The sequence below is a fragment of the Nelusetta ayraudi genome, unplaced genomic scaffold (assembly GCF_046127955.1).
Source record: "Nelusetta ayraudi isolate G7.1 ecotype Tasmania unplaced genomic scaffold, CSIRO-AGI_Nayr_v1 ptg000015l, whole genome shotgun sequence".
NCBI lineage: Eukaryota > Metazoa > Chordata > Actinopteri > Tetraodontiformes > Monacanthidae > Nelusetta > Nelusetta ayraudi.
This window is the reverse complement of record NW_027466065.1, coordinates 1,550,796-1,576,355: the sequence shown is the minus strand read 5'-3', so window position 1 is coordinate 1,576,355 and position 25,560 is coordinate 1,550,796. Positions and strand designations below refer to the sequence as shown.

The following is a 25,560-nucleotide window of genomic DNA, read 5'->3' as shown; positions in this document are numbered from 1 at the left end:
TTTCATTCTTTGACTCGGGTTTAGAAAGTCCTGAAAAGGTTACGCTGCTGTCAATATGGCTTCTTTGTAAGACGGTGAGTGTCATGTGGTGAATGGAAGTTTGGTGGAAAAACATATATAATTGTTATAAACACACGATGCACCATCTAAAACAACCCCCGTCTGATTTGAATAATAAATTAGCAATAATTTGTTCAAGAAAAATAAATTGCCTTGGCTGGACCAGACTGAAGGAACACGAAGCAGCTGTTACGTTTGGTTCTCCTCCACCTGTGAGTCCCCGTTTCTAGGGAAACTGACAGCTCATTTATTAATGTGTCTGCGGCGGGGGTGTCATGATTAACACCAGCTGCATTATCTACATTTGTCAGGGCAGCTTAAATATGCACAGACAATCAGCTTTTCAAGTACCGTTGTTTGCGCGCTGGAATTATTCCCCCTGTGAAGTTTGGCAGTTTAGTGCACTGCTGTTTCACACTCCCCCTCCAAGTCTACCCTGTATTTTCATCCTGTTGACACCTCTTCCTCCCGAACTGCAAATTGGACTCTTTGGAGACACTTTCTTTTTTTTTTAAAGATACAACCAAAACTTCGGGAAAAAACAACAACAAAAACTTCAGGCAAAGTCTGTAGTGGAGGTTTTATTTATTTTGCAGGCCTGCTGGTTGATTTGGCGCCACCTGTGGCTAATGGTTGTAGCCACGCTTGCAGGTGTGGCGCACTGTAATGACACCCAAACACTACGCATGCATGTGTAAAAATTGCATGACACACAGAGTGATGACAGCCCATAAATGCAAAATAAATCTTTCAAAATAAGATAATGACGTTATGTCGATCATGACGTTAGCAGTCCACTGACAACTGCAACTGCTCCACTTGTCCCCTGCAGATGTGGAGCTCATTAAAACACATGAACGGCTCTGGCCTGCTTTCAGCGCCCGGCATCGGACTGTCTCTGCTTCTTGCCAACTTTTAGAAGCGTCGCTATATCAATTGCTACTCTAACTACTCTCTCCTTCTCTTTCTTTCTCTCTTTCTCTCTCTGTTTGCCGGCCGCTAGCTGATCTCCAGCACGTTGGCGTTGATATGAAAGCAGATGTAGGGGAAATACTCCTGCAGGAAGAGCCCTGGGACGTCGCAGCCGACCTGCTGAAAGGTGTCACAGGAAGGAGGCAGAGTTACACTTGAGTAAGCCTCAATTAAGTTTTTCTTTTTTTTCTCCGTCATTTTCAGTTATCTATAATTAACACAGACTCCTTACGTGTGTGAAGTGCAGCTCATATTTTTCACACGGCCGCCGAAGCAGCGATGCCTCGTAGGGATTGTGCGTACGACTTTGCAGCAGTTTTCTGACATTGCCTCACGTCGACTCACCTCAACTCTACTGTCGAGGTCAAATATCACTGCGCAAAAGTCTCTGTGCGGTACAACGGAACTAACGCCGACCCTGACTTGACCTTGCAGTGCTGCGATATGCCAGAGACTTTGGAAGTTTTCACAATATCATGAAGTGATTTGCTGCTACTGATGCTACAGAGATTAGCATGGATGCAATAACAGCAAAACTGAATGGCATTTTCGCAACTGTGGTAGGAGAAGGAGGAGGAGAATGGTGCTGAGTTTTTTTTCCTGGTGAAATAGATGTTTTCACTCCACTCCTTATTGGCTTTGCAGTTTTACGTGTCTGAAATGCTGCTTGAAGAATGGGATGCCATCCCACAGCTGTGTGTCACCAGGCTGGTGACCAGCATGAGGAGGAGATGCCAGGCTGTTGTGGCTGTGTATGGTTCTTCCACGCGCTACTGAGGCTCCTGTTTGCTAAATGAATAAATTGTTAAATTGCCAATGTGTTTTGCTTCTTCAAATTTCAATCATCCAATCCACCAAACAAGTGTCAGTCAGTCAGCGTTTGACTCGGCAGAGAAGATTTGTCACATTTTTCATGGGTGCAACCCAGACACTTAACTCCGGTAAGCCGGTACCGTGTCAACATTTTAACATCATATGCGCACACGTGCATACTACGGATGAATTGCGACTTGATTCGGCTTCTTACGTCCGTCTTGCAGGCGGCGGCCGTGGGGTCCAGGTGCGTGAACAGCAGGGAGAGCTCCTCCTCCAGCTTCTTGGAACGCTTCCTGTCCGTCTGCAGCAGGAGAGCCTGGTAGTTCAGCGGCAGTCCGTACCTGACCGGAGAGACGGCGATGGAGTTCACGCGCACGCACGTGCAAACGGATCACTGGGTCTAAGGCTGCATCGCCGACCTGAGAGCCGATTCCACAAACACCCTCAGCGCTTTCAGGTGAATCCAGGCAACAAACATCTCGCTGAAGTTCAGCTTCAGCCAGCGCACGAAGACTCCCTGAGGAGGAGACGCATGTCTTCACAACACAACAAGACACGATGCGTCCACCTAATAACAGCCTGAAACATAATAAAGTTGCCCTTTTTAAATGTAATGGACCAATAATGTAATAAGTGGCCAAGTCCATAATAAAAGTCCTGAACCAACAATAACCTAATAACTTTTGGCCAGTAATGTAATAATTTATTGCGTTATTGGCAGGTTATTACTTTATTGGCCTCCTTAAAAAAATCTTTGCAAATGTAATAACTGAACTAATAATGTAATCATATACCAATATTACTTGATTTAAGTTGTATTTATTGGATATAACTGTAATAAAATGCTCTCTCTCTCTCTCTTTCATTCAGCCAGCGTCCACAGTGTTGGACTCACATACTGCTCCTTCTTGCGAACGCTGAGTTGCTGCACTTCCCACCGCCGCTGCTCCTCCTGATCGCGGTGGAACTCGAACACGGTGAACCTGCAAGTTCACACGACGGTCACTCGCTGCGACAGCAGCACGACGGTGCCTGCCACGCCCGCTGCTTACTTGGACTCCAGAGCTCTGGCTCGGAACTGGCTCGCCGCTCGTTTGAACAGCGTGACCGAGAAGACGCCCCCCTCGCTGTCCTCGTACAACTTCCTGGGGATGGGACACAGAGAGCGGCAGTGGCCCAGACCATCGAGGGGTCAGAGGTCATGATTACCATGGTATTTGGGGTGGGTGCTATAGTCTCTTTAAAGGTCACATTTCAGCATAACAAAACAGCTAGCATGCTAGAAGAAAAGAGTTGTAACATTGTAACATTGTAAGGCTGAGATTTGACTTCGGAATTCTTGCCGATCCATCTTACACAGTTTATCTGAATCATCTTCAGGTGAAGAGAGTAAGACTGAACCAATCAGTAGCCTTTGAGGGCAGTGGGGCGGAGCTACAGCAAGGTTAAGTTCTGGACTGGACGGGAAGTCATTGCCATGATGTTTCTGTTCCACAGAATCACTTTTTCCGTTACACGATTATGCAGATTAAAAAAAAAACAAAAAAACAGGCAACAATAAAGAGCACAAGTGCACTGCCTCTTCAGGCGTGATATCACAATAAGTATTGTTAGAACACTGTCGACTCCAGGAATTAAGGTTGCAGTTGAGCCACCTTGCTTTTCTTTCTTGTTAAGAAGTAGTTTGTTGGGCTTTAAAGTAAACTTGTTAATCTGCTTGTTTGTCAACTGCATGCAGTGCTGTTTACTCTTGCTCATTCCTCTGAATGCCACTGTTTCAGTTAAGAGCTGGGCTGGTATTCAAGCCTGGAGCAGACAAAACATGTTATTTGCTGTGTACTGAAAAGGCAAAGTGTGTGTTTTTAATTGCAGAAAAGAGAAACTTGTCCTTGAAGGAACCTGGTGATTGTTTCCCTCACGCGCTGTGTTTCCATTACACCTAGAATTGCGCAAATCTTAAATATCGCAATAAAAAACTGGTAATCGGGACGCCTAAATTTCGAAAAAAAACTCTTAAATATCGTTAAAAGGTTGTTAGAATCTCATGAGGTGGTTTTTCAGACGTATCCATATGGAAGTATATCGTGAAAACCGTTTTTTTTTTTTTTTCGCATTTACGTGTCGCCAGACGTGACGTACGGGGGTCACGTGACAAGTTGACTTCAAGTGAAAATGGCGCGTTTTGATTGGACAGAGGAGGAGACGGAATATTTTTTACAAGTAATAAAAGAGAAAAATACAACAACCATTCTTGACAGCAAACAAACGTAAACAAACAAAAGAAAACCTAATTCTCGTAAATCTCACGGGGCCAGATTTTACGAGAATTACGGCTACGTTAGAAATGGAAACGCAGCTACCTACTGTCAACGAAATTACTTTGCTTTCCCCCTTATACAAGAGGACCCATTAACTACTTAGTTCAGATCTTTCTACCCGTGACCTCTGCATGACCTTTTGGCCGCAGAGCCCTTGTAACAGGTGATCTGGGAACCAGACTCAGCTCACCTGCTGGATCGCGGAACAACGAGTTCCGTCAGAGACTCGTAGCTCCTCTCCCACTGCTGGTAACTCGCCCTGTGGCGGAAAACACATGCAAACAAACATCTTTTTGTGTAAATAAAAAATAAAAAGCGGACAAACACACATGGAGGACGAGGACGAGGCAACTCCACCGTCATGTGTCACACACCTGGCCACCAGAACCAGCAGCGTGGTGAGATACTCCGAGTCCACCAGGTCCTCCTTCCTCACGATCTCGCCCAGCCTGCGCGTTTGTAGGGTCCCACTTAAAAAAGAAACCAGACACATCTCGCTTCAGCATCGGCGTTTTGTCACTCTGCTAGCTGTGGCCTAGCCGCAGATGCTCACTGTTGTTTGTACTGGAGGCTCTGCAAGCTACTCTTCACGCTGTTGTACGCCGCAGTTCTGGATTTTAGCTCCAAGGCCACCTGGGAAACTTCCTGTAAAACACGGAGGCCTGAGAGTCACGTCAATGCCTTACACATGCATAAATAAGACCAGGTAGCTAAATATCAAAGAACAAACTAATTATCACATCTGTTTAATTATTTTATTTCCTTTTTTGCAAACTCTTAGCATTGTTAACAACCCCATATTTTGCTAAAATTTCCATGAAAATTTGCCAAGTGACTCTAGACTGGAATAACCAGACTGGCATGCTTTTCGTCTTCTGGCAGTCACTTTGTACCTTGTTGATGAGGTCAGTCAGGCTGGAGAGAGGCAGGCCAGGGGGATACCTGGCTCGGTCCCACTGAAACCTGGTGACGTAGCTCAGCAGGTCCACTGGGGTTAAAGACACGGCCCACGTAAAGCTACGCACAAGTGTCGGCACAAAAGAAACCACCACACAGAGGGGGAAGAGGTGTTCGCAGGGAGCGGGAGCAGTTTCGGGAGGCACGCTTTAATGCATGCACACACTCACACAGAAAAACACTCAAATACCCCTCAGAGACGTGAGGTTAGCTGTCAGGGGTGGCAGGACGGCTGCCTGAATCTTTCCGTGGTCTGATGGTGGAAAGTGATCAGATGGTTAGCACTGCCTGGCCTTGTTCTGCGTTGAGCAAAAGTAGGTTATCAGCTGTTGTTTTTTTTTTTTGTTAATCCTGTCATCAATCTGAATATGGGTGTTCTGCAGAATAAATGTTTAGTTTTGGTCTTTTTACTTAGAGAGTGAGAAGTTTAACAAGTCCAGCGAGCAAGTCTGGCATAGCGAGTCTTCTACGTCCACAGCCTGGAGCAACCGACCACTGCTCTCAGTAGGGTGTGTTAACCACTGCTAACTTTGGGGGGGGGGGGGGGGGTTGTGTGTGTGTGTGTGTGTGTGTGTGTGTGTGTTGCACTCACCTCCATTAGCCAGGCTGTTCTCCAGCACTTTGTCATTGGACTGCTCCATCACATCCCTCATACACTGGCATGTGTTCCTGATCACGCTGCGTGGGCAGTAATAACAATAATAATAATGATAATAATAATAATAATATTAACAATAATAGCAACAATCATGAATAATGACACTGTTTAAGTTCTCTTTCAGGAAATGTCATCATTGATGATATTGGCTAGAGCAGGAAATTTCAAGGTCTGCTTCCTGTTCCTTCCTGCTTATGTCACAACTCATCACATCAAAATCATCTGTGTTTGGATCTGACTGAGAGCAAATTGAAATTCAAATTAGATCAGATCTCAGGTCTAAATTTTTCGCACACAAACACACAAATAAAAATCGGGCAGGCAAATCTCCCCTTTGTGATGAATGAATCATGCTGCTGACTGCAATGAGTCAAAGTGTCATGTCCTACATAGGGGGGGCAGCGTATCAGGCGGGCTCTTCGCACATTGGCTTTCTCACCTTTCAGTCAGTGTGTCGAGCCTGCAGAGATCATCGGAAGCGCTGAGCAGACCGTCCAGAATTCCCACCTGGAGTCGCAGGACAGGCAGCGCCATTAGTGTCACTGCGGCCGATTTGTCACCCAGCCGACATCACAGTGGGCTCAGGACGATAAAAGCCGAGCAGCTCCACTGCACTTGTGCTTCGACTCTTTAAAACATGCTCTGTGAAGGTGACTCCTGGCTTGTAAGAGTGAAATGGGTCGGGATGGAAATTTTGTCAGGAGCAACTTGAGCTGCCGGACTTTACCGGAGAAGGACACCAAACACCATCCCCTGTTTCTGCTACACTCTCCTGATGTACTGTATGAGGACATTTACATTTACATGCATGTGCTATCCTTCCTAGTTTTTTTGTTTAAAATTACCTCAGCTTCACTCTGCAGCTGAAACTCACCTTCAGGTCCGGGATGGAGAACATGAAGCATGAAGCCAGGTTGGTTTTGTCAATGGTTTGCCTGAGTTTCTCCACACTGGTGATGCTGGTCTTATCCAGTGGGACAGAAATCAACCACAGGTCCGTCATGACTCCTTGTCAGTGGTAGTAATGTTTAAAACTTCCTGTGCAAACAAGTTTGGTTAGCAAACAATCCATCATTTCAATGACGTATCACGCTATTGTGTCGATATATAAATGCAGTGTAAACATTAGCAGTTTACACAAGCCAAAGGTTTTGAATTCTCACAAAACATGTGTACATAAAGACTGCAGGGCATGTATCACAAAATCTGCCACAGTTTTTCCTTATTATTATGACATATTCAAAATCGGAAAGACACACTACAATACAAGATTCTTACCGTCAGGTTCTCCTCATGATAGTCCACTAATTTAGAAGGTCCAAATAGCTGCTTCCCCTGAGATGAGTGAGTGAGTGACTGATTGCAAGACTGACGGTGTATAAAGGGACGTCCCACTGTCTTCCAGCAGCACAGGCAGCTGGAAGACAGCATTTTCAGTTGAAGTGAACAACTGCTTCACTCTGGGGTGGCTGGAATGAACACACATGTAAATTGTGCAGATTTGTTGCTCTTGCCATATTCCTTCACTTTTCTTGATAGAATTTACACAACTGTATATAAAAATAAATAAATAAATAAAAAAAAAAAAAAAATCATACTGTGTTTCAAAGCCATTTAATACGTCACACACGTCTAACTAAATCACATTTAAAGTTTTAAAAGAAGCAGATAGCTAAATTATCGAGTTTTCATTCATAGAAGTGTAATTAGACCAAATGAAAAAACACACACGGGGGTTTTGAGGCCATTATATACATCTACGTGAGCTTCCACTCCTGTGCGACAGGTGGCGGTAATGCAACCTCATAGCTTGTGCGCCATATTTGTTTAAAATCCCGGATGTAGACAAACAACAACGTGGGTACTGTGGAGCACACCGGTGTTTCACTGATACAGTGTTATGTGCTGCCCAGAGCCCTGACAACGTAGTAAAATGCAGATATCCAGCGTAAATGACGTGAAGATTTACAATTTGAGCCATGGAAAATCACTTCCGGAGGTAAGACGCTCCCGAAACTCTGCAACGTTCCCGTTTGCAGCCTCTAAAGTTGTGGCTTACAGGGAGTCGAGCTAACTTGCTAGCTAACACACTTTCACGTCACAAAAGTGTGTAGCTTTGTAACATCTTTATTTTGGTTATGACATGAATGCTCCGAATGTTGTTGTTTTGTTTTGTTTTTTCTGTTAATGGCATTCCACCGCAATTTTACATTTGGTAGTAAGAGTCACAGAGCCTTAGACCAAAGTATTTTTGACTGTACTCCCCAGAGCTTCCTGCTTATTTCGCGTAGGACGACCATAAATGGGCAATATTAGGTTTATTCTATTTCATATCTAATTGCAAAATTACATTGCCCTCTAACCGTCGTTGCAGTGGCTGTCAGACCGGAAGAAAAGACAGCTGCAGAAGAAAGATGTTGGTAGGTTAATCTTTATATGTTTCAAGTGTCACAGTAAGTGTGTGGATTGTATGTAGACTTTGTGTGCGCTGCTCTTTGTTTGATTGTGTGAAAATTCAATAAAAATGTTTAGTAAAATCTCACGGTATTGTAAAGTGGCTCAATGTGACTTCATGGCAATTTAAAAAAAACAAAAACAAAACGTTCCTTTGCAGACATCCAGCGCAGGATTGAGCTCATCCAGGACTTTGAAATGCCAACTGTGGCCACCTCCATCAAGGTGTCCAAGGACGGCCAGTTCGTCCTGGCTGCAGGTAAGTGGAGCCCTCGCCGTTTCTTCGTTCTCCATTCAAAGATGTGAAGACCTAAAGCGCAGCTGGTAACAGAACAAAAAGGCAGTCGCTTCACTGTATATTCCCTCTTTCTCCAAGGCACGTACAAACCTAGGATCCGCTGCTACGACACCTACCAGCTGTCACTGAAGTTTGAGCGCTGCCTGGATTCTGACGGTAAGTCGGCTGACTGCATGGCACCGACTCTTCCTGCCGCTGAACATGAGAAATAACTGTTGTCTTTTTCTCCCCTGAAGTCGTGGCTTTTGACATCTTGTCCGAGGACTACTCCAAGGTAGGTTTGGGATTTTCACTTCCAAGTTTCTCCTCTGCACAAATGCTCTCTGTGGACTAAATTTGACACCGTCGTTACTCGTGTTCTTTAGTGTCTTTGCCTGCAAAACTGCACGTTGGGTTTTAACCGTCTGTTTCCCCTTCACTGCGCAGTTGGTGTTTTTGCTGAGCGACCGCTACGTGGAGTTCCACTCCCAACACGGACGCTACTACAAGACCCGCATTCCTAAGTTTGGACGGGACATTTCCTACCACTACCCCTCCTGTGACCTCTACTTTGTGGGTGCCAGGTGAGAGACTGTGCAAATCAGAGATTTATCCCCGTCGTGTTTCATCTTCTTAACACATCGCTGGCATGACTGTTTTTGTCCTCACTTGCAGTTCGGAGGTGTACAGGCTGAATCTGGAACAGGGACGTTTCCTCAACTCACTGCAGACGGATGCTGTGTGAGTACAACAAGCGTTACATCTTTTCTTTTCTTTTTTATCCTTTAAGCTGAAATAATAGACAGTAACTGTATCACAACTGATATCTCGCACCTATGAAACCTTCTAGCACATGCTGTCATTCAAAGCCAGTCATTTCAACACAAAGTACACACAAGTCTTCATTTTAATTGGATGTTTTTTGATGATCCTACTTTAGACTTGTTATTACTAAGCTATTATTCTGGAATAAATGTTGAAAAGTTTCTCTCAGCTGATATTCATAATGCTTCTCTCCCCCAGAGAGAACAACGTGTGTGACATCAACCCCGTCCATCATCTGTTCGCCACAGGCACCTCTGAGGTCAGTGCCAACGCAGGCTGTGCTTGTGCGTGAGTGCGCGTGCTAGAGAGAGAGAGAAAGAGTGAACGCGTGTTTGAATATTAAACAGAAGTCGGAATCACTGGTCAAATTTCAGGGTGGATTAAAACCAACCGTTAACTTGAGAATGTCTCTGCTGATTAAGAAATTGTCAAATAAGTCATTTTTAAGGTCAGTAAGATGTGTCATTTTTATTATTTTTCATTTTCCAAGCGGTCAGTTGGATCAGTTGAGAACATTACTTTTCATTTTTGATTATAGATTATTTTATTTTATTCAATTTTTTTCAAGGCTGCTGTAGATGAACAAAATCAGTTACAAACCTTCTGTTTCCTTTAGTCTTTGTGTTCTTGCCTCACCCACTGTGACGTCTCCTCTGTTTGACCACCAGGGGAGAGTTGAGTGCTGGGACCCTCGTGTTCGGAACCGAGTGGGGACCCTGGACTGCGCCCTGAGCAGCCTCACCGAGGGGACAGAGTATGGACCACCCTGCCGCCGTGAACCCTGGAGATGGCCGTCACCTCCTGTTGATGCAGTCTTTTAATTCTCTGTGTCTCTGTGTGCCGACAGAGTCCAGGGTTTGCCCTCCGTTAGCGCCCTGAAGTTCAACGGCTCACTCACCATGGCAGTGGGCACCAGCACAGGACAGGTAAAGCAGAATTAGGGCTCATATTTCCATGTAATTATATGACGTGCACCTTCTTTAGGACTCTGATTTTGTTGTTTATTTGGTCCCGTAGGTGCTGCTCTATGACCTCCGCTCCAACCAGCCGCTGCTGGTCAAAGACCACTTCTACAGCCTGCCCATCAAGTCGCTCAGCTTCCACGATCCGCTGGATCTCGTCGTGTCTGCCGATTCCAAGATCATCAAAATGTGGAACAGAGACACCGTAGGGCTTTGAATATTTCAGCCACGTTCGACCGCTTCTTAAAGGAAAAACAAATTGGAGCTAACACACTGACGTCTGTGCAGCTGACTCACTTTGGTCCCTCTGTGCACCGCAGGGCAAGGTGTTCTCCTCCATCCAGCCGCAGACCAACATCAACGACGTGTGCATGTACCCTGACTCAGGTGAGCACAGCCTGAATCTCCTCGTTACAACTGTCACAGCAGAAGTGGAGGATCGCACAAAGATCTCACTTTGCAACCTGCTCTGCGGATTTCCGCCACTAGATGGCGCCACATTACAAAACAACCCCACTTGTGTTGACCTTTTCTTTTCTCCCCCTCACGTTATAAAGAGGAGTTTCATACAAATAACTATTTGGAGTTGATAAAATATGTTGTTTCTGTTCCTTTTTTTTAATGCTTCTGAATGAGACTCCATCCTTACAGGGTGGCAATGTCACAGCATTTATAATAATGGCAACAGTGTGAGTTTTACAGTATGTGAGGAATCAAGCTGCAAAAAGAGAACAGAACTGTAGATAAAGAATTAACAAAAAAACATTTGTTTGAACGCTGCAGTTGGTGGAAAGCTTCATATCGTCAGGTCTGGAAATGTCTCCCCCAACTGGTGGGCACGCAGGCCTTTAATTTAGCGACCGAAACGCCGAGATTGCCTCTATCGGCAGTCTCCTGACGTCCGTCCTCACTCATGCTGTCTTGTCTGGCTCTCAGGTATGATGTTCACCGCCAACGAGGACCCCAAGATGAGCACCTTCTACATCCCGGTGAGTTGAGTGCCCAGCGCTCCTGCTCCTCCCGGGTGCCTCCGAACACTCGCACCTTCGTTTCGCTCAAACGGCAAATTGGCGCGTCCCTGTTTGCAGCCAACTGGGCCACTTTCAGCGCTGCAACTGGGTGTGTTTGGCAGCCACGGTGACCGTCATGTTTTCTGGCCCTTCGGGCGTGCGTGTGCATGTGCATGTGCGTGATGCTGTTTTCCTCCTTTGTGTCTCTGTGAGCAGCCCTCGCCTGTTGATAGTCTGTTACTCGTGATGTGTGATCGATCGGATTACGCTGTGCACAACAAACAAACAAGTGGGGTGAACTAGGGCAGTTTGTGCACAATTACACATTTATTCAGTCATTTCCACATAATATTCCACAGACTCCTCTGTTCAGGTTTCAATTCTTACTATCTTTTTTCTTGTTTGCCTTGTTGGTAGCAAAAACAACTCTGCATCCCTCCAACAAACGGCATATTTAGCCCTCTGTTATTAGCCTCCTGCTGAAGTCGATGCTTTGCTGCGTTTTCCGGGTGTTTTGAAGGAGACAAATTTAAAGGTGGCCTTGCAAAGGGATCTAACTGGGTACTTCACGTCCGGTGACGCGTAAATGCGAGGAAAAAAATTTTTCCATGAGACTTTTGCGATATACCGCGATTTCGATCCGTCTGAAAAACCACCTCGTGAGAGTGTGAAAAACCCTTTCAGCCAAATTTGAGAGGTTTCTTGAAGTTTAGGCGTTTCCAATACCGTTTTCCTTATTGTGATATTTAGGTTTTGCGCAATTTTAGGGGTAATGGAAACGCAGCTATTGTTCCGCCGTCTCCTCTCTTGACATTGTTTCACTCGTCCGCCGAGGTCATCAGAAAACATTTTTGTGTCAGAGGACAAAAGCGCACACAAAAGGAGAAGATCTGGGGTGTCAATAGCTTGGGTGGGGGCGTATCACAGACAACGTGACCCCTCCTTTCATTCGCCACAGTAGCACGGCAGCACTTCCGAGTGACTCACACGTCAGGAAGGACACGTGTGGGAGGAGACGAGCGCCTCCTCCGTTTCCGCTCAGCGATCACGTTTGCACAAGCCTGTGCTGAAGGTAAAGCTATCAGGCAAATTGCACTGCGACCCACTGCGTCAGCCGGCTGAGGGTTTGGAGAGGGTGTGTTTTTGCGTGTACTTTACTTTGGACAAATGGGGACATTCCAGAGATTAATGGCACAATTGTTCTGCCAGCCGAGTCCTTCATAGGGAATTCAATCATTTATTACTGATTAATAAATGATTAATGAATCCTTTATTAAAATGCCGGGGTGGGTGGGATGGTGCTGTTGGGAAATTGCACGTGGAAGGGGGCGGGATCTTCGCGACTCTCTCTCTCTCTCTCTTTCTTTCTATCTATCTCCCTCTCACTCCATGCGATTATACCAAACTACCTTTGCGATTGACCGGTAGATCGCGGAATTTGTGACTGGCCTCACGCGGGCTGGACAGGGACACCCAGCGGGCCGTACTTTCTCCGGGTCTGGTATTGACCGTCTCCTATTTAGTGTCATTGTCTGATGGTTTAACTCCAATTTTATATCTCCTGTGTCCCTGTTTTTATATACTGTCACCCTTGCGTCCCTTTTCTATGGTTCAGGATCAGGCCAGAGGACTGCGGTTGAAAATGAGCCTCTGGCTAACACCAGCACCTTCAAATAAATAAAATGAAAATAAAAACATGTTGGATATTCAGATGAGAATCTAATTGAAGATTTAATGGCCCGGTTGATCTCGATGGAGAATCTGAACCGGTAGTATTCGGGTCGGTCTCGTGCTGGAATAGTGTCGGCTTCCATCCTCTGTCTGCTCCAGGTTTCAGGAGACGATTCATTGATGAATTTCTCTTTCCGTCGCTGCTTACCCTGCACTCCGGGTCGCAGGTCTCGAGTCTCGGGGGTCTTCGGGTGAAGGTGGTTCCCCACAGCGCCGCCAGTCAGCCCAGTGTGAATGTCTTCGCACTGTGGCAGGCAGCCGGGGTTGCAAACCCACAACCAACGGCGCTAACCACCGCGCCGCCGTGTCACCTGCAGCTGACTCAGTAGTTCACTCAGTGTGAAAACCAGTCCTCCACTGTGCTTTGTTTGCTCATTCGGTTTTTTGTGTGCACTTTGCAGCGCACCACCCGCCTCGAGGGAGAGACTCTTCTCCCCGTCAAAAGTATCAAGGCGGATCTTTTCACTGAAGTCTCAATGTGCATTCAGATCTTGTAAAAATCTCTCAATAGTTTTTTTTCCCATTGAGTGCGATGGCAGGTTTTCCTGTGCGGTTTGGGCCTTTTGTCCTGACGCGAACACATTTATAGCCAAACCAAAAATGGAGATTTTCGTGAAGCTCCTTCCAGCGGGGGTGGATTTTCAGAAACCTCCACTTTATTGTTTGTGTGTATACAGGAAGCCGGGTGTTCGACCTGGGGTTTGACGTCATCCTACGTGCAATGCCTGTTTATGCGGCTTTATTTCCAGTAGCGTGCAAATGGCAGAAATAACCAAGATTGTTCCCGTTTGAACTTTCCTGACTTGACTGTTTGCATGAGCTTGACACGGACCCGGAAGCTTTTTTTTTTTTTTTTTTTTGAACAACTGAAAGAGCAGAACTGAAAAATCTACTATAGAAAGATTTGCTATGACTCGCATTTTTTGGGCCCATAGGATTTTTTTGCTGCGGTACCTCGAGTGGCCACTGGGAAAAATCGGCACACCGCCATATTGTTAGTCCGGTTTCCAGACACAGCAATCCAAAGAATGCTCGAGTGCTGCCCCCCACTCCCTCACGTACACACACACACACACACACACAAATCATAGAGCAGAGTTCGACCTGCCCCTGTGTCCGCCGTGACTTAAACTTTGCTGTCTGCTTGATACAATGGGCCACACTGTTCAGACGCGGTGAACTCAACGCTGTCAGTCGTCCCGTTTAGCCCGACCGAGGCAGCCACAACCGCAGAGTGTACCATGCAGCTGCAAATACTTTGGCTATTTGAAATTCACGAGCGTGCCTTAAAATAAAATGTAGTCGTCATCTAATTTTTTTTTTTTTTTTTTTTAATTATTATTCTTGGAGGTTGAGCATTGCAATTAAAACCACCGAGTTCCAGCATCAAGCGGATGAGTTGCTGCTGAATCTGACTCTGAGGCGACGTCAAGCCTGCGCACTTCAAAGACATCAGTGGCTGAATGCACATGTCAGCATAATGCACCCCCAGCCCCATGTTCCTTTGAGTTGTACAGTTGGAACGTCGACACGTAATGGAAGAAACTTTGCACTTTGGCCGCATTCAGACTGCCAACCAAAGTTCGATTTTCAGCACAGATCACATGGTATCCGATTTTTGGAAAACGGATTGAAACCACCTTCGGGTGGTAGTTTGGAATCGTAATTGGACAGATGCGTCTCAGTGTGAACAGCTCCAAACACACCAATGGGTTTTGACTGTCCGTGACGTCACTCTATGCGACGCAAGACCCAATGCAATCGACTTAGTTTTTGCCCCAGTCTGAACAGAGCCAGATCCCATTTGTACACTTGCTAAAACCAGTGTGGAAAGCCAGCCCCCCTAAAAATCAGATTTGAATCAGATTCGCCTGCAGTGTGAACGCAGCCTTTACGACGTTGCCAACGTTCACAAGACCTTTTTGCAGTTTGGTCGCCAACGCAAACCTAGTTCCCAGGCTTGGAAAAGGACTGCTTGGACGTGATATAACGGCACACTGATCACGGCGATGTGACTCACTGCAACTGAATCATCCTCCGTGATAAGTCACGTATGGATTGTCCAGCCTCGAAAGGAAAGATCAGGGGAAGCTGGTCGTCGTCTCCTTTGTGGGGCCGAGAGGGAGAGAGAGGTCATGAAATCAATGGTTCCATTCACATTAACCGTCATAGGATCAAAGGGAGCCAGTCCAATTGGTTGACTCTTCTGTTGAATGACTGCGTGATTCATTCATTGACCTCAGCTGCTGTAGCATTTCCATCTTGATGGAACAGCCTGGTTTTTTCCCCCAGTGCTGGAACCCAGGATTTGGCACGGTTCAGAGAGGGATACGAAACAAAGAAAGATTAAACTTGCGGTTTACAATGCAGAGCTGTGAAGAGTGATACTTAACCCGAGGAGAAGAGCCTTTGGGTGTTGGGGAGAGAAAGAGAGCGTGCACCTCCGTCCAAATGGAGAAGGAAACGCAACCTCGGACGGCTGATCTATTTCTGTCTCCTCAAACAGACGTCAGGTTTCGTACCTACTCGCAAAGTCTAAATGTGAACTCTCTATTTGTGTGTTTGTGTGTGTGTGTGGTCAGGCTCTGGGCCCTGCACCCCGGTGGTGCTCATTCCTGGACAACCTGACGGAGGAGCTCGAGGAGAGTCCGGAGAGCACGGTGTACGACGACTACAAATTCCTCACCCGGAAGGACCTGGAAAATCTGGGTGAGATTTAATGTCCCAAATTCCAACAAAAGCTCCCAAACTGATCCCAAATCTACAACAACTGGCCTAAAATGCCGCTCTGGAAGTTACGTCTAGAGCTGTGTGTGTTTGCATGCTTGCGTGAGTGGGTGGGTGAGGGGGTCCACACTCTAAGGGTTGAATGAACATTGGAATGCCGGCTCAGCAGTCACCGGATCTTATGACCAGTAGCAGGAAGGTGGTTGGCTGCCGTGGACGGAGGGGGTTGGGGGGGGAGGCGGGAAGCAGCGGTGTTGACTTACAGGAGCTGCGTAACCGCCGCCAAGGTTGCATAACTGCAGGAGCGCTGACGACATTCCTGAAAAGGGCCCTTTCCTCCACATTCCCGTGGTGAAAGGCGCCGGCTCCTGGAAACTGCTGCAGCTTTTTCCACAGCGGCTCGATGACCTCTGACCCCACCTTTAAGCCGTCTCTCGTGTATTTTCACACACTTCAAAGCGCCGCTCTTATACAACGGGTCAAAAGAAAAAACCTACAATAGCGATTCGTTATCATTATCCAATGACGTCGACCTTGCTGACACACCAGAAAAGTTTCGGGATTTTTATTTTTTTTTTTTTTTACATTCATATTATGCGTCAGTCTCGTGCCGACACAATAGAAAGTGTTAGTAAAGAGGATAAAAAAAAAAATAAAAAAAAACCTGTCACGTTTACTTGGTCCAATCCAATTTCTCGCCACCGTGCAACATTAGCCCTGCTGCCACCCCTCCCTCTGTATCCCTGAAGGAAGCTAATTGGCTGTGGAATCTATTTGAAAATGCTCTTTATGTGAGCTCGGGGAGATGGACGCGCTATATTTGGGAGGCGACGCAGCTGTCGCGAGGACTTCAAGTTGTCCCAAACGGTCGCAAACTTCAATATTGAGCGCCAGATCAGGAAGAACTCCCCCCCCCCCTGTTGCTTGTCAAGCACAGTGGCTTTATTTATTTAATGTGTGTTTTTTGTTATTTCCATCAGGTCTGTCTCACCTGGTGGGCTCCTCCCTGCTGAGAGCCTACATGCACGGCTATTTCATGGACATCAGGCTCTATCACAAGGTGCGCGTAAAAAAAACTTGCTGCGTTTCGGAGGAGAGAAAACACAAAAGGGTGTCGGTTTGGTTCTGACGGTCGTCCCTGTCTTTGCGTGGCCGCAGGTGAAGAGCATGGCCAATCCTTTTGCGTACGCGGAGTACCGCAAAGACAAGATCCGCCAGAAGATCGAGGAGTCCAGGACGCAGAGAGTGCAGGTCAAGGTACGATGTCGCTCTCCTTGTTCTGCAACACGCAGGTGAAATGTAACGTGTTGTCTTGTCCAGAGATGGGCCGCTGTCTTCATGTCACATCACAGCGATCCATCAATTCGCACAAAGTTCAGTCGAAACCAACAGTCAAACTGTCAAATGTCGTCTGGATCGGTTGTCATGTTGAGACTGTTTGTTTACAATTGGCTCTGATGAGTTGCTCTTCCTGTTGTTGTGTGCGTGCGTGAGACAGAAGCTGCCAAAGGTGAACAAGGAGCTCGCCCTGAAGCTGATGGAGGAAGGCGACGACGACGCTGACGTGGCTTTGAGGAAAAAGAAGGGCAAGGTGAGGAAATCCAGCGGCGGCCTTCGTTTTTGTCCAAACCTGCTCGTCAATTGGAAAATAAAACTAAAAGTTGTGATTTTTTTTTTCTTCTTCCCCCCCCCCAAAAAAAAATAAATCTGCAGGCCCTGCCCAGCATCCTGGGAGACGACAGGTTCAAGGTGATGTTCGAGAACCCCGAGTATCAGGTGGACGAGCAGAGCGAGGAGTTCCGCCTCCTCAACCCCATCGTCTCCAAGGTGGAACAGAAGAGGAAGAAGAAGCTGCGTCTGCTGGCTCAGCAGGCCGCTGCAGCCCAACAGGTGACACTTTGATCATGTCAACGCCCAAAAACCAGTTTTGTCAGACTCGCAATCAAACACCGGAATGCTATCGTGACTCGCAGTAGCCACTTTGAAGCAACATAAGCTGCGTGTCCATTACCCCTAGAATTGCGCAAAACCTAAATATAACAATAAAAACACGGGTAATGGAAACACCTAAATTTCGAAAAACCTCGAAACAAATATCGCTAAAAGGTTTTTAGCGATAGGTTTAGGTTTTTCTCATAAATCTCACGGGACGAGATTTTACGAGAATTACGGCTTATGCGCTTCGCACCATTCAGTGGAAACACCTGCACCCGCACTTATACTTTGTCAAAATTTTAGAAATATCGCTTTTATTTTGCGAAAAACCGTCATAGAAACACAGCAGTTGGCTTCAATTAAAAATCAAAGAAAACACTCGTGCATTTTTTACGCGCCTTAAGCTGATTGCCTTCCTTGGTTCCGACCGCGTGCATCCAGGCGGAGGAGGACGAGGAGCCAGAGGGGCGAGCCAGCTCCGAGGAGGACAGCTCGGACGACGACAAGAGCTGGGTGGAGGAGGTGCGGGAGCAGCGGAGGATGATGCGGCAGGAGAACTGGCTGCGGCGCCGCCAGGAGAGGAAGGAGGCCGACCGCGACACGGTCCTGCTGGAGAGCGAGCAAAATGGGAAGGATGTGGCCTCCGGCGGAGCCAAGGGCAAGAAGAAGAGCAGCCAGCCCCAGTTTTATCAGATCAGAGCCGGGGAAGAGTTCAGAAGCTTTAACGACATGGCCCACAAGCAGAAACTCCAGAAGTATGTGGTTTGGTTATTTTTTCATTTTCTTTTTTTTTTTTACAAATGTCTTACATGGAGGTGTGAGTTTGATCCAAGCAATGAGCCCTCGCTGAGAGAGTTCTTCTCTCCGCCTCGGGCTCTGCAGCTGTCTGCAAGCGAGACGAACCGGATCGTTCCTGTTAAGACTAGACAATTCCCGCAAGATGTCTTCCGCAGATTAAACGCTCTGAAATCGATTTCTTTGCCATAATGGCAGGGAAGTTCTAAGTGTGCGTCTTCCCCCAGGGCGTCTCTGGAGGAGCGGCTGAAGTTGGAGGAGCACTCGGGAACCAGCAGCGTGGCCGACAGCGCGGTGGGCAGCAAACAGCTGACGTTCACGCTCAAAAAGGTAAACCCGCACAAAGTGGAAAACATTTGTTTTAGTTTGGTTTTTCAAATGAGATCGGTGCTTTTTAGAACCAAATTGATTCAAGCCTTGAATATTAAATATTATTCAAAACTCAGTCATAATGTTTGTCTGTCTTGACCTGAAATGTTAACTATCTTTTTCTTGCTTAACCTTTCCAAAACTTTGTGCAAAAAAAAAAAAACAGTTCAGGAATCCAGCCCTTTGTGACATCACATAGGGAATATGTTTGTGACCACACCCCCAGCCAGGTCTTGGCTCAATATGGCCTATGACCGTCTTGGTTTTTTGTTTTTATTTCTATTTTTTTTTTTTTTCTATTTTTCCAAATATCTGTTTCAGCAGGAGGCTGTAAACAGTGGGCTAAACATGCTGCTTTTTGGACATGAGATGAAGAGATTTAAAAAAAATAATAGAAAATGAAAAGAATGGGTGGACTATACAGTATGAGCGGCCCGGTTTAATGTGAGGCAGTATTTTCAGGGACCAGCATGAAAACTGTGGTATTTTCTAAATATAATAATAAAGGTGAATTCACTCTGTACACGTTTGGAACTTTATTAGCAGCGTCCTCTGAACATGGCGACAACAACATAAACATGAGTAACATACGCTGTTTTTCTTTCTCAACACTCCAAAGGCTGCTGGGCTTTTAATGCAGGCTGCTTGGTCTCTGAGCGGTGAAGCAGTTTTGAAGGCTTCACTGCCTCATTAAAGAGCCGCCAGTCGCCGCATGATAAGCAGGGTGGGCTTGTTGCGTAGGAATCTTCTGTCGAGATAAAATCAGTTAGTGCTGGTATCTGTCTGTTAAACGTTGCTTCCTGTTTCTTGGAAGTCGTGGCCTCTTCTTGCGTCTCCTCACTGGGCCTTTTCCTCTTTCCAAAGACGTTTGTTTTTCACTCATGTTGCTCGCTAGCTTGCTGACTGGTGGGTTTAATGTAGTGGTAGCGTATCATGGGACCGAGACGAGCGCCTTGACATGCGGCGAGAGTTGAGCCGTAGATGGATGTAACGGAGAGAATCTGGTAATTTTCCAAAATAAAATTGTTCAGACTCGGATAATAAATAAAACTGAATTAAGTTAATGGACGTTAATGATTATTTCTGTGTACCTAATGACCTCGGTGGTTGGGGACCACTGGACTATATGACCTGGTGCACTTTCATATGTTGCCGAGTGCTTGTGTAATCCTCGCACTATCCAGCAAGTGTCGGCTTTAGACGTGCAGGACAGTGGCGATGGACCCTGCGGCGTTGGTTCTGCCTCACCGGTGAACAGTTAGGAGAGGAGCGCGTGCGGGACATTAATCCACGTGCCTGTCGTTCACAGTCGGAGCAGCAGAGGAAGCAGCAGCAGGCGGAGCGGGACCACCATGAGGAGCGGAAGAAGCTGCGGCGCTCGGCAGGACACCTGAGCAGCGCCCGAGGCAGAGGCAGAGGCAGGGGGAGAGGGAGTAGAGGGGGTAGAGGGCGCTACTGAGGCGCTGCCTAAGCGACGCTCCGCCGGTCGCCGGCTCAGGTAAAGACTCTGCAGTGCCCCCCGCCAGCAGGCAGGCTCAGGCTGAGTGCCTGCCGACTCACCAGGATTCACTGCTTGCTCCCTGCAGTAGGAAAAGTAGCCGGACTCCAGACATTTTTATACAAACTCTCTTCAGTTGAAGAAGGGAAGGAAAAATAAGTGTTTGTTTTTTTTAACTCTTTTATGTTGATGTACATTGTTGAACTAATCCTTGTACTTCATAATATATTTGGTACAACACTTCTCTTGCCTCCGTCGTTTTTAATCCCTATTCTTTGGTTGGGAATGTGCGAGCGAGGTCGACGGCAGCGGCTCGGGAGCAGAAAGGCAAAGCGGGGAATGGCGGCGGGTGGGGGGAGGGTGGGCCTGAATGTTGAATGAGGGAGCATTTTTCCCGCCAACAGCTGCAGTTCCTAGAAACCGAGGAGACCCTCCTGGGTGTCCTTCCCATCCCCCCACTCTGCCGATGCAATGCAGGGAACACCTCCTCCAAGCCAGTATTGGACCAGACTGGAGGGAGGGGTGTTTGAGTCCCTTAGGGCGGCGCAGTGTTGAGGCCACGGGGTCACCGTGGCTGACGTCTCTGCGCCTTTCGCAGTAAAAGCTCTTCTGGAAGGAAGAGCCTCGTGTTGCTCGTGTCCAGGCTGTAAAATCTCATCTGCATCTTACCGGGGAAAAAAAAATGCTGTGGGTTCATGTGACACCATCTCAGCCAGCTGACTGTATCACATCCCAATGTTCCCTTTTTTTCTAACTTAAGCACAAAGCTAAACGTAGCAGCCTCAGGGTTTAGCATGCTCTAATTTTCCCAGGTAGCTGTTTGTCGAGGTATGTCGGTATTTCACCGTTTCGCGGCCCACATTTCCAAAACGCAAACCTCTCCAAGGCCGACTTACGTACACGCAGATCAAGCGGTGACTGGGAACGAGGACACTGGGCTTTCATCAAGGAAATTAAATGTTCCTGACGCATGACAGCCGGACCAGACCTCGAGCTGGAGGGCTCGGAGGGAGTGAGGTCAGTTGATTTAGCAGCGTGATCGTCTTAATTTCCCTCTGGAAACGCCCCTTCAGTCTTTTCACGTTCCTTGGTTTTGACACGCCGCCTGAAGAGCCGGAGACACTAGCAGCTCAAGAAAACACGCAAGGACGGATAAAACTGTAGCCTGATCTGGTTACAAAATGTGTTCGGCAAACAAGAAGTGCCAAAACGGGTGAAATGCAAAACCGCACGGTGGATTAAAGCAACACATTTTCAAAAGCCTGGGCAACTGTATCAGGAGTTTTAAAAAGACGTAAATAGGATGTTAAAGTTTAAAAAAGTAAGAAAGTTATTAATGATCAAAATTATTATTTTTTTGTTTCTTTAAAAAGGGAAATAGGCAGTAGCATTCTTTCAACATGTAGTTTTGAAAAACAGCTGTAAGGCAAGTGTGGGGTTTCACATTTTGAAAAAGTTGAAAAAGTGTTTTTATCTCTACATGTCAGTTTTCTTTGCATAACTAAATATACCTCACATACTATTTCTACTTTTCACTTCTTGTTTTGTTGTAGACTCAAGGACATTTTCGATTGTTCATGACAAAACTATTTGCAACCATGTTAATAAAAAGCATTATGATAAAAAAAAAAAAAAAATAGAAATCTTTGTTTCTGTTATTTACAAAACCGTGCCACAAAGCAAAACATTGTAAAACTGAACTAGATCTAAATGTGAATTAAATGTGTCATAAAAATGTTTTCAATAAAAGGTCTCAGTCAGCTGGCCAGATTTTCTTGCACCAGCCAGATTTTTCCACAACCTCCAGGCCGTGAGTTTGTAATATCCTCTCAGCTTCACCTCCAAGTAATTGCTTTGAAACCCAGATTGAACATGCACCGGTGTAAATGTCACCTTTTATTTATTTATTTATTTATTCATATTTTATGGGCGCTCCACTGGAGTCAGGATGAATATTAAGGAATATGGCACTAGAATGGATGTAATAATGATTTGTGGTGAAGATAAGTTGTATAATGATAGCCAAAAGACATGATTACACAAGCTAATGTGACGCTCATAATCCATCACCGTCACACTGGACAACACAACGGTTTTTGTAACAAACAGCTGTGATATTACAAACAGAAGTGCGAGAGACATCAGATATTGAAATTTGTTTTGCCCTCTTCTGGCACTCGGTGACCCCCTTCTCTACTTTGCCTGGTTTTAGCTGGAGAAAATTACATCCGTTTTGTTCAAACAATAACTGCTGGGCCTGGTACCAAGTCCTGAGGCACACCATATTTAACAGATGCCCGCAAAGAGACGTAACCTACTTTCTGTTTGACTGATGGGATGGAGGTTCTGTCTAGATGTTTCAGTGCCTGAATAACAATATAATCGTGAGAAACCCTGAAATCTACCTGATTATTGTTCATTAGAATGACCCTTAAAAACAAGCTTCAAACATCGGGAAAGGCTGAGCTTAACAAAATAGGGCAAAACTGCCCAGAAATGGATTGGTAGTTATTTTCGCCATGTGAGTCACTCTTTATTATCTGTCTATTACAATTATCATTTATTAAACTCTTCCCAAATAGTTTGAAAGCTGTTTATAAATCTGAAATATGTTTTTATTTGAGAAAACAAGTAAAAGCGCTATGATGAAAATTTGTTTTTGTTTTGTTTTTTAAAAGCAAAGGCATACATTTATCTCTACAAATCGTAAATTACTTATTCTTTTGTATTTTGTCCTAAGAAATGCACTTTCAATACCCCAGACATTACTGGAAACACAGCAGCACGGTTAGCTCTGCCTGACACTCTTTTTGCAACCTGCTGTAATTTCACACGTGTCCAATATTCCATTTCAACAGCCTGCTGCTTACTGGGATGTGAGCGAGGGAATCCGCGTTCATCCTCCAGTAAGCAGGAGGCTTCATTGTGTCAACAGCAGAGAGCCGCTCAGCCCTGAAACGTCATCCAGTCAGATGTCGCCGGGCTCTTGATTCATTGGTCGGAGGTAACGACTTCTTTTGTTTCCACCACTTTCATCTTCAGGCTGAAGGAATAACTGTGGTCACGGAACAACTGTGGCGCCAGACGCGCAGAGCACCTCGTGGCCAGGCCCGGCCCGCCTTCCCTCCAGTCGGATCAAAGGGCCGAAATGTGCTGATGCGCAAGTTTCACCGACGTGCAGTCAAGCCCAGGAAAGCAGAAAAGATAAAAGATGTCACCTTTTCTCTCCCAACCCTCTGGTCTGGCCACGCTGCCGACAATCTGAATCTGGGCAACTCAACCTTGAAAGAAGAAGAAGTGATGAGTCAGCAGAGAGCCGGATTAAACAAGTCGGGGACAGCTGCAGCCGTGGAGACAGTAGTTTATTCAAAAGCTGCCTCATTGTAACAACATTTTAGCACAATTTATTACCGTTGGTTGTGATTCCCACATTTTATCACCTGTGACATTGAGCTTATTATTATGTTTCTGGCCTGCTGGTTTGTGTTTTATTGTCCTTTTTTGAGGTCTTGATGTGAGTTTGATCCGCAGGTGTTCTCTCTGAGAATGTCGGTTCAGTGCACAAGTTCTCACAGTGATCTACATCTGTTAGGAGCAACCTTTGATCCGCCAAGTCAAACAGGAGTCAACCAGCCATGGTGAACAGGTGAATATTTCAACAAAGGTTTTGGTCTTTCCGCCATCTGAAAACAAGTTTCTGCTTTGTGTTTTCAGACATGCTTTTATGTTGTAATTCTTGGGTCTCTGTTCATTAATAATTCTACGGAGATTCTACATTTTTCATGTGACGCATCATAGAAATGCTTTCCTTAGCAGTTACAGTTGTACCAACATGCTTTTTTTAAAAAAAAAAAAAAAAAAAGAAAAAAAAGAAGCATTTCCTTTACATGAGTAAAACATGATTTCTTCTTTCTTCATCGATCCATTTGTCGGTATAATCTAACTCCATATATATATATATATATATATATTTAATGGGGTCAACTGGGAGTGTAAAGCTGAGGCAGCATGTTATCGTTGAATAACTAACACCAAACAAAACAACTGAAGTGGGTGCCATGATTTGGTCCAATTAAATCTCTCTTTGGCAGTCATAGCAAAACTGCTTGAGACAGTAGGTCTTTGAAATTCTCATTGAGTTCTGTTTCAAGGCAAAAAGGGCAATAAATGTTTCAACTATCTAATAACAAATTAGAGACACGTTTTTTATCGGCATGGTGTAGGCTTCCAAGATCAGAAGATCAAATGAATAGGCAACATTTTTTTGAAACAGTTCCCTCAAAGTTTTTTGTTTTTGTTTTTTTTTAGTCTATGAACGCTGCTTGCAGCTTTAATTTACCAAGTGCAATTACAGTGGCTCCTATTAAGGATTGCCACAAAGCACCACCTTTTTTGAAGTTTTGTGAGCTACTTGGAAGTTTTCCACATAGAAATGTTCAAACATTTCCTTTACTACAAAAAAGATAAAAAACAAAACATTAGAAACAGAGATTTAATCCTCATTATGGGTGAGTAAACCATAGTGTTTAGTCTCTGTGACACACTGGCAGTCTTGAAATCAAGCTTTGAGGTGACATGAGTCAAGTCGGTTCAGGCCAGAGTCATAGCTAAGTTTTAACGATGGAAACATACCAGACGTGTCAACACAACTTGGCAAGTTATCTCATCTTTGTTTTTCAAACACACAGTCAATCCTTTCTTGGAAGGACCTTGTGTTAGCCGCCGTCCTCGCTTTGTCCCCGTCTGCACCAAATACCAAAAACAAACAAACAGGCCCTTGACTTTGATCAATTCTTGCCATTTTATTTCATCCCATTGCCGCGCAGTGGATTTAAGATCCCAGCTGACGGGGCTCAACACATCTAAGTGACTCTGACTAATTGGAAATGACATACAATGACGTAACAATCATAGGTACCATCTGTCCCTGTGGGCGTTATGTGGAGCAGAGCAACAGGCGGATTCCTGCTCTTGTAAGTAGCTACTTGGGCCACTCAAACACATCCCATGTACGTTAAAGATCCCAGTTCATTGAACTTCAAAATACGTCTCTTGTCTGTCACTGAACACCTCAGAAATGAGAGAAGTCCATCCTAAACTTCTTTTGCTTGCTCCGCTTTTTGCAAACTCTGCAAATTTCTAAATTGCAAATTTGCTGATGGCTTTCAGTTTTGGAAATCAGCCGTATATAACATC

The 25,560-nt window shown here is 45.6% G+C and overlaps 2 protein-coding genes across 4 annotated transcripts; one reads left to right on the top strand and one right to left on the bottom strand.

Moving 5' to 3' along the window:
- Positions 1-621: 621 nt before the first annotated feature.
- LOC142886284 (V-type proton ATPase subunit C 1-B-like) lies at positions 622-7,198 on the bottom strand. 3 transcript variants are annotated; one of them, XM_076023304.1, is made up of 13 exons: positions 7,060-7,198; positions 6,656-6,819; positions 6,221-6,288; positions 5,716-5,801; positions 5,060-5,154; positions 4,720-4,811; positions 4,541-4,636; positions 4,357-4,425; positions 2,901-2,993; positions 2,744-2,831; positions 2,268-2,365; positions 2,060-2,189; positions 622-1,152 (listed from the first exon to the last, which is right to left on the bottom strand). In XM_076023304.1, the coding sequence occupies exons 2-13, from the start codon at positions 6,782-6,784 to the stop codon at positions 1,060-1,062; spliced, it is 1,137 nt and encodes a 378-aa protein (XP_075879419.1). In that variant the 5' UTR covers positions 6,785-6,819; positions 7,060-7,198; the 3' UTR covers positions 622-1,059. The 3 variants fall into 3 exon arrangements, with proteins under 3 accessions (XP_075879419.1, XP_075879421.1, XP_075879420.1); XM_076023306.1 differs by having other exon boundaries at positions 622-1,149; XM_076023305.1 differs by having other exon boundaries at positions 6,656-6,815; positions 7,060-7,147.
- A 417-nt stretch (positions 7,199-7,615) lies between these two features.
- On the top strand, positions 7,616-20,607 carry nol10 (nucleolar protein 10). Its single transcript, XM_076023303.1, has 21 exons — positions 7,616-7,780; positions 8,156-8,201; positions 8,396-8,494; positions 8,612-8,689; positions 8,770-8,807; positions 8,960-9,096; positions 9,188-9,253; positions 9,536-9,596; positions 10,006-10,091; positions 10,185-10,263; positions 10,355-10,504; positions 10,620-10,686; positions 11,236-11,288; positions 15,623-15,749; positions 16,748-16,827; positions 16,926-17,024; positions 17,266-17,358; positions 17,481-17,657; positions 18,144-18,457; positions 18,725-18,827; positions 20,176-20,607. Exons 1-21 carry the CDS (start codon positions 7,715-7,717, stop codon positions 20,323-20,325), a joined length of 2,169 nt encoding a protein of 722 aa, XP_075879418.1. The 5' UTR covers positions 7,616-7,714; the 3' UTR covers positions 20,326-20,607.
- Positions 20,608-25,560: the final 4,953 nt, after the last annotated feature.

Coding starts and splice junctions, on each gene's coding strand:
- nol10 (XM_076023303.1), top strand. CDS start 7,715: ATGCAGATATCCAGCGTAAATGACGTGAAGATTTACAATTTGAGCCAT. Junction 15,750..16,747: donor GAAGGACCTGGAAAATCTGG/GTGAGATTTAAT, acceptor TATTTCCATCAG/GTCTGTCTCACCTGGTGGGC. Junction 17,025..17,265: donor CGCAGAGAGTGCAGGTCAAG/GTACGATGTCGC, acceptor TGCGTGAGACAG/AAGCTGCCAAAGGTGAACAA.
- LOC142886284 (XM_076023304.1), bottom strand. CDS start 6,784: ATGACGGACCTGTGGTTGATTTCTGTCCCACTGGATAAGACCAGCATC. Junction 5,802..6,220: donor CTCGACACACTGACTGAAAG/GTGAGAAAGCCA, acceptor CTGCCCACGCAG/CGTGATCAGGAACACATGCC. Junction 4,426..4,540: donor CTGCTGGTTCTGGTGGCCAG/GTGTGTGACACA, acceptor TTTCCGCCACAG/GGCGAGTTACCAGCAGTGGG.